The sequence below is a fragment of the Pistacia vera genome, unplaced genomic scaffold (genome assembly GCF_008641045.1).
Source record: "Pistacia vera cultivar Batoury unplaced genomic scaffold, PisVer_v2 Contig958, whole genome shotgun sequence".
NCBI classification, from domain to species: Eukaryota; Viridiplantae; Streptophyta; class Magnoliopsida; order Sapindales; family Anacardiaceae; genus Pistacia; species Pistacia vera.
Window position 1 is genome coordinate 110,300 of NW_022196843.1, and position 8,069 is coordinate 118,368.

The 8,069-nt window shown below is 38.6% G+C and overlaps 1 protein-coding gene across 2 annotated transcripts; it reads left to right on the forward strand.

Moving 5' to 3' along the window:
• Positions 1–1,619: 1,619 nt before the first annotated feature.
• LOC116121054 (pentatricopeptide repeat-containing protein At5g47360-like) lies at positions 1,620–3,914 on the forward strand. 2 transcript variants are annotated; one of them, XM_031407007.1, is made up of 3 exons: positions 1,620–1,926; positions 1,969–3,462; positions 3,877–3,914. In XM_031407007.1, the coding sequence occupies exons 1-2, from the start codon at positions 1,695–1,697 to the stop codon at positions 3,192–3,194; spliced, it is 1,458 nt and encodes a 485-aa protein (XP_031262867.1). In that variant the 5' UTR covers positions 1,620–1,694; the 3' UTR covers positions 3,195–3,462; positions 3,877–3,914. The 2 variants fall into 2 exon arrangements, with proteins under 2 accessions (XP_031262867.1, XP_031262866.1); XM_031407006.1 differs by having other exon boundaries at positions 1,620–3,462.
• Positions 3,915–8,069: the final 4,155 nt, after the last annotated feature.

Genomic DNA, 8,069 nt, shown 5'->3' on the forward strand with positions numbered 1-8,069 from the left:
TAGAAGGATTATGTGAGTTGATGTAAAATGTTATTGTTGTAGATAAGATGTGGAACCCGAGCAAGAGGTAGGAATATGAGGAGCATAGGAGAATCTTCCAATCCGCCAGACCCTACTCCGCCTACCCTTAATGAAGCAAGAATTCGGGATATTATACAACAAGTGTTAGGTGAGAACCGGGGAAGAGTTGAGCCCAAAAGAGAGGAAACCCCAACCCATGTACCGGTCACTAGAGGAGAAAGAGAGAGGTCGATACCCCCGACAAGGCAGACCCGTATTGAGCCTATATATGGGTTGCCAAGTCAACATTAGCCATCAGAATTTAGGGGGACAACATACCCTCTAGTGGCAGAAGAGTGGCTTAGGTCCGTTGAGCGCACGACAGCATTGTTTCCTATGACTGACCGGGAGAAGATCTGGTATGCTAGTTTCTTGTTTCGGGGTGATGCCCGAATTTGGTGGGAATTGATGGAAGATACTCATGATATTGTTGCTATGACTTGGGGAGAGTTTACAAGGTTGTTTGAAGCAGAGTATAGAACAGTGGATAGAGTGCATGAGAAGATTCAAGAGTTTANGGAAGTATCTTATTACCGCGGCTGATTTGTTTTTTTGAGATGAAGAAGACGATGAACCAGAGCGCGCAGATGGGATGAAGAACCCGACGAACCAGAGCTCAGATGGAAGAAAGAAGAAGAAGACCGCTGCCCCTTTTTTTTCAAACGCTTTCCCAAAAAGTTTTAAATAAACCTAAAACTTTTTTAATTCTAATTTTTGATTTTAAAAGTTTTAAATAAACCCAAAACTTTTTAATTTCTTTTTTTTTATTTTAATTAGAGGTGGGACGGTCGTCCCATTCCTTAGGGACGGGCGTCCCTTAAGTATGGCCCGTCCCTAAGGATTGGACGGGCATCCCTTAATTATGGACGGCCATCCATACTTAAGGGACGCCTGTCCCTAAGGAATGGGACGACCGTCCAAATATTTTTTTTTAAATTTTTAAACAAAATTGTGGACGGGCGTCCATTCTATACGGACGCCCGTCCACACATTAGGGACGCCCGTCCACAATTTGTGGACGAGCATCCCAGATTTTTTTTAATTTTTTATATTTTAAAAACCATCCAAAATTAAAGGACAGACGTCCATTAACATATGAACGCCCATCCAATGTTTATGGACGGCCGGTCATGACCTGTGAACGACCGTCCCTAATTTTTTTTAATATTTTTTATTTTTATTTAGCAATGGACGGGCGTCCCCTAAATCAGGACGTCCGTCCGTAGTAAATGGACCCCCGTCCATATTATATGGACGGGGGTCCATATGAGTGAACTTATGGATGGCCGTTCATTAGATCAAATTTAATAACGCCAAAATACGTTGGATGGTTGAGTCAGCACACACATCAGCCGGTACAAAATTTCGGTGTAAAAACACCGGTGTCTATAACATTGCTGTTAAAAAAATAGTCCAATTCCATCCTGTAAACCCTCCCCAACTTGACCCGGGGCAGTCTTACTCAGTCGACAGGAAGCGCCGAAGCGGCTCAGTCGGTTGGAACGGACTCCGATCTCACTCCCTCAGCCTCAGCCTCAGGCACTCAGCTATATTTATTTCAAACAGGTACACTTCTAAAGTTAGGGGTTTTCTCTATTTTTACACACAAAATCCTAAAACCCTGCACAAAATCCATGACACGATTTTCTCTTTCTCGCTTTTTATTACTTCCAATCCATGCTCAGAAATCCAAAATCTTAACTTTGCACTTCACTACTACTGCTAGATCAGCTGATAAGTTCTACCTTCACTTGCAAAACAACCCTAACAACATTGAGAAAACCCTACCCACCGTCAAGGCGAAATTGGACCCCACTTGTGTGAATGACGTGTTACAAAGGTGTCTTCCCCGTCAATCTCAATTAGGTATTCGTTTCTTCATAAGGGCTTCCCGTCAATCTCAATTAGGTATTCGTTTCTTCATATGGGCTGGTCTTCAATCTAGTTATCGTCACAGTTCGTTCATGTATGAAAAAGCTTGTAAATTGCTAAAAATTAAGCAGAACTCTAGAATTATTATTGATGTTATTGAAGCTTATAAGAAAGAAGAGTGTGTTGTCAGCGTGAAGACGATGAAAGTGCTTTTAAATTTATGTAAAAAAGCTAGGCTTGCTAACGAGGCTTTGTGGGTATTGAGGAAACTGCCTGAATTCAATTTAAGAGCTGATACTGTGATGTATAATATGGTTATCAGGTTGTTTTGTGAAAAGGGTGATATGGTTATGGCTGATAACTTGATGAAAGAGATGGGTTTGATTGATCTTTACCCCGATATGATCACAAATGTGTCAATGATTAAAGGGTTTTGCAATGTAGATAGGTTAGAGGATGCTTGTGCGTTGCTTAAGGCCATGAGAGGACATGGTTGTCCTCCCAATACAGTTGCATATTCAACTCTTCTTGATGGAATTTTTAAGTTAGGGAGAATGCAGAAGGCATTGGAATTGTTAGGGGAAATGGAGAAAGAAGGTGGGAATTGGAGTCCTAATGTTATCACTTATACATCTGTCATTCAGAGATTTTGCGAAAGGGGTATGGTAATGGAGGGATTGAGGGTTTTGGATAGAATGGAAGCTTATGGTTGTGCTCCTAGTCGTGTCACAATAAATCCTTTGATTATGGGTCTTTGCCTTGACGGCAATATAGAGGAAGCATATAAGTTCATTGATAAAGTTGTTGCAGGGGGTAGTGTTTCATACGGAGATTGCTACAGTTCTCTAGTGTTTGCACTGGTTAGGATTAAAAGACTTAATGAAGCTGATAAGCTCTTTAGGAAGATGTTAGCTAGTGGTATGAAACCTGATGGTTTGGTATGTAGTGTTATGATTAAAGAACTTTGTTTAAAGGGACAAGTAGTGGATGGTTTCTACTTATACGAGGAAATTGAGAAGCTTGGATGCTTATCTACAATTGACTCTGACATTCATTCTATCCTCTTAGATGGGCTTTGTCAAGAAAGCCATTCGTTGGAAGCTTCAAAGCTTGCAAGATTTATGCTGGAAAAAAGAATTCGGCTGCAAGCTCCATATGTTGATAAAATACTCAAACACTTGAAGAAATCTAGAGACAAGGATCTAATTACACATCTCACTAGGATTGGAGGGGGGTGTTATGCAAACAAAAAAAATTGTTAGCGTTGGGGGGCTCCTCTTTGCTGTCTGAGAACAGGGTTGTGATAGTAAAGTCTGAAACTTTTGAATTAAGAACTTACTCAGTTTTAGTCTGTAGAGTTTCGTGGACTACTAAGTCACTTCCAGATTAGCATTAAAAATGTGTAACTTGGAGCAGAAGTGAAATAGTGTTGCCATTCCAATCTGAATATAAATTGGCCTAAAACTCATGATCCAGGTCTAAATGAGATTCCTACCCGGGCATGTCTTTCAGTTTGGAGCCTGCTTTGAGGTAACTCTTTCTTTTTCCCCTCAACTTACCTATTCTTAAGACTGCTCAGGCAAATCAGTTAATGATTTTTTGTTTTGAAATTATTCTTTATTGCTACCTTTCAAATTATATTTTTGATCTTTTACTACTTGTTTATTCTGGGGAGTAGGACAAAAAAAGTGTAGAGCTCTGTTTGTCAATTAAAATTTCTGTAAATATGACTCAGGTGACATATCCTGAAATAACCTCTACCAAGTTGGAAAAGAATATGTGAGAAACCTCTACCACCCACCTCTCGTTGTTGTTTTTTTTTAAGTTGATTATTCGTTAAATCTTTACACAGATCTTGGGGATGCTAAATTTAAAAGTTACTGTTCTTATTTAGTACATTATACTGTATTCTTTTCTCTTATTGGCACTTCCTTCTGTAGGTAGACTTCTGAATATTGTCCCAATAGCTGGCCGAGATTCTTTGAGAATGTGTCAGATGAATGCAATTGTTGGTAAAATCTTCCATTTGAGTTTCATCTTGTATGGTGTCAAATTAGATGATCGACTATGAACACACTTGACTATGAACAAATGTAGCAACGACATTGCTATCTTGGTTCACAATTTTGGATGATTGATGAGACTGATGAACATACTTGACCATAAACAAATGTAGTCACAGCAACGTCGAACTTGGTTCAAATTTTTTACTTTTGAGTTGCTCAAGCGATTTATTTATCACCCAGTATTTTTCAAGTTGAATTTTGTCTTGTAAATACAGTTCAAGTTCAAATTTTTACTTTTGCTCGAGCCAGTATGTCGGAGCATTTACCTTGACTTGGGAGTTTTTCACTAGAGTCTACTACAACCTGGACCGGAGGGCAACCTGTTTTGCTGCTTGGGTCACGGGTCCAACCGGTTGGATCGAAGATGTCAGCGATAATTTTATTTTTTAAAAAGTGCTATTGATCCTTTAAATTTTAATATGTTACAAAAATTCTCCTAAAGAGTTTAAATTAGTCCCTAAATTTTTTATTTATTTTGAAATACCCCAAAAAATAACCAATAAATCTTTAAACTTTTGATATATCTTCAAAACACCCTTATAAAATTACAGTTAACCCTTATAATTTTGAAATATTACAAAAACCTCCCTAAGACCTGAACAGGATCGAAAAAGCTGTCGAGTCTCGGCCGGATTGGTCTAGTCCGGTTTTTAAAACAGAGCTACAATCTCAATTCTCCCTCCTCCTTTCGATTCTAAGCCCACTTTTTTGGCAAATTCTTCACTTATAAAATTATGATTGCGCTTAGAGTTAACCAAAACAATTGTTTTTAGTCCCCCAATTTGACCCCTTACACCCATGGTTACTGATGATCTTGCACTAGAGATAACATGCGAAGAGATCTCAGGTACCTCATTGGAAACTTCCAAAATTGCTCCGTAATAACATCTTCTTCATTGCTAGCTTCAATTAGAAATAATTTCTTGCAACGATAGCCAGAAATAAACCTTTTTATTACAGCTATAATGACTAAGATCTTATGCTGCTAACATGAAGCACAGTCCTCTCCAAACCACCTTGCGAGAGAAGGTTCACATTTCAACTAAAAAACTCCCAACACACCGTAGACATGAATGCCTTTCTCCTTACATCATTAACCCCATGAAGACCCTTCTTCTGCAAACTCTCCCAAGCCACCCCACAAGGACTCGAAACTGCTTCCGGTGGTGACTCGCCCGGCAGCTCAGAAGGCAAAGTTTAGAAGGCTCCATTCTTGGCCATCTAGAGAGGTGAGTTGTTTTGAGGAGGAAAGAGGAGATAGAGCTTTTGCCAGCTTTGTTTCATTGCTTATTATTGTAAAAGAAATTGCTCACAGAATGCTCATTACATACAACATTTGATACAAAACAGCATCAACAAAAGTATGTATCAAATGGCATTTCTACAACCGGTTTTATTTGACTGTCAAAGGGCCTACAAAAATTAAATACAGGGAGACTGTGAAAATGAAAATATAATTCTAATGTGTTTGAAGTACTTTTACAGCATATTATGGTAAGGGTTTCATAATGTTGTCGGAAGAAACAACTCCGAGCAGAATAAAAAACGAACAAACAAAAATATACCATGTACCTATGGAACTAAAAATTTAATGAAGTAGAAAGAATTGAGCTTATAGTCGAGCAAAAATAATTTTGAGGCTTCTTCTCCTTACATTTGGTGTTCGATTTTGGTCTCCCATGTCATGCCCGTGTTGGTTCTTTACGGCTAATTATGGGCGAAAGAAGACAAGACCCAAGAATTGCTGACAAACTTAACCCCTGATATCCAGGGCTGCATTCTGGAGATTTCCTGTTGACATTTTATATGCGAGGTGCTCAACCACCCTGAATGTACAGAAAAAGTTTATGCTGAGATAGTTAATTTTGCGACACCATAAAGACAAGTTTAGCATGTCCATAAACCACATGTTTCTCTTCATTTATTATCATTGTTCTATTAATAAGATACACAAATAAACACAAGAAATGAAGCGACAGATGGGAGATCAGACTGCATGAAGGAAAACAGACTAAGACTTCATGGTTTTTTTTTTTTAAGTTTTAATGCCCGCTCTATCTGAATTCGAATTAATCAGTTTACAGTAGGTTTTTTGGTGTGCATATGTAGGTCTTTGGGCACAAGTAATACAAGACATCACAATCACAACAGGAAAGGATCCCAGGCACACAAGTGGTTTACATGAAATGAATAGCAGTTGAATGATTGTTTCGTATGCATGCAATACTGAACTTATTCCATGCCTGAGTGTGAGTGGATTTATATCAGATTCCTTTTGTACACCTAAAGGATACCTTATCAACTAAGTGTTTTCCCATAAATTTAAATTCACAAAGTGTTTCTTGAACTCTATTACCCATCCTAGTTGTAGTGTAATACACAGCCAACTCTCAATAGACAGACACACTATACAAAGTAAAATAACCATCACCAAGTTAAGAACAATGGTACATACCTTTCTTTGCGCTTCTCCAAAATCGTGCCAGGATGCTTTACGAGCCTGAGGCACAGCCACTACAAGGAGAACAATGATTTTGTTACATGACATCCAACAATTAAAACATACCAATCACTCTCATCAAAAAAAATAATAATAATAACACTTAGAAGAAGCTGAAGTAAAATGCACAATTAATTACCTTTGAATGAAGAGATGGAGCTGCAGATCCCACTGAACTAATTGCTTTGGCAGGCTCCGGTTGGTTATTAGAAGCCAGAACTGATATTGGTTTCACCTTGTTATTCTTTAGTGTACTGGTCCTCCACGACTGCGAGGCACATGGGAGGTCATAGAAATAGTGCCTGGAAGCCTGGGCAGGGTGATGTAATATGGGAATTTTTCCCAATATAACCATCACCTACAGATGACCCGGGATAGATGTGTTGCATCTGTGCAGCAGGAAGTGTCTTATTATTAGTCAGAGAGGACCCGTTTCCAGCCAAACATGATAGCCTGAGCCTGGACAGAGAACAAGTAAAAAGTCCACTTATGTTCAACAAAGGGGCAGAAAGGAGAAAAAAAGGTAAAAGCAGATATATATCTATACCTTCTGAGGTGACACATCATCATAGACGCACACAGAACCATTATAGAAGATGGTCAACTGAGCAGTGCCCCATTAGGTTTGGAAGCTTCCTACACAAAAATTCAATTTCATTTTAGCCATCTCTTGTTTCATCCAAAAACATCTATCAAACGTTCAGTAAAATTTGCCTTCTAAGAAATAAAGATACCTAAGATCAGTGGTACCATGATGAACTTGTGGGGAAGAACAGAAACAGGGATGATTGAAACTCCTCCAAGAGGTTTCGGGTTAACGTATTACCAGCCACACTCTGTCCAGTGAGGTAAGGTGGAGTAAGAACTGGAGTGGTCATAGAAACAGCAATTGTTTGGTTGGTTTGCTGGAGATTGGGAACATCCTCATTTCCTGAGGCCTTTGAACTTGGTTTGCACACAACATCACATAGTGGTTTCCCCCTTATCAGAATTGTATTTTTCTACGATAGATAATCCAAAAGGAAGGGAAAAAATTCAGTTTACACAAAGCATGTCAAATACAGGTAAATATAACGTATTCAAGTATCAATCAATGCTGACGTCTCACACCAGGAACTACAAATTGCAGAGAAACAAACCTGGACTGTGCAGAATAAGGTTTCTGTTGCAATCAAAAGCGTCAGCGGTAGATACAGACATAATCCAGATGAGACTAGGAATCATGAGCCATTTTCTTGACCTGTCTTCTTGAGGAGCCTTGAAAGACAGAAACTGAGGAACGGCAAAACCTTGTTTGGAAAGACAAATGCATCCCTGAACTCTCACTGATGCTACACAGTAACAAGATGCTCATTTAGTACAGTCCATAATCAAAGTCCCCTAAACTTGAGATCTAATGTCATTAAAAAAAAAAAAAAAAAAAAAAAAAAAAAAAAAAAAATTACCAAATCCATCCAAATTGCTTTTATATTAAACTAAACGCTAAACAGTAATTAACAAGCTTTTGGTTTAAGGCCACCAAGAAGAATCCTCATGTACAATATTGAGTAGCATTCTCAAAACATATATTC

Excerpts from the sequence above, each read along its gene's own strand:
- LOC116121054 (XM_031407006.1), top strand. The coding sequence starts at position 1,695 with ATGACACGATTTTCTCTTTCTCGCTTTTTATTACTTCCAATCCATGCT.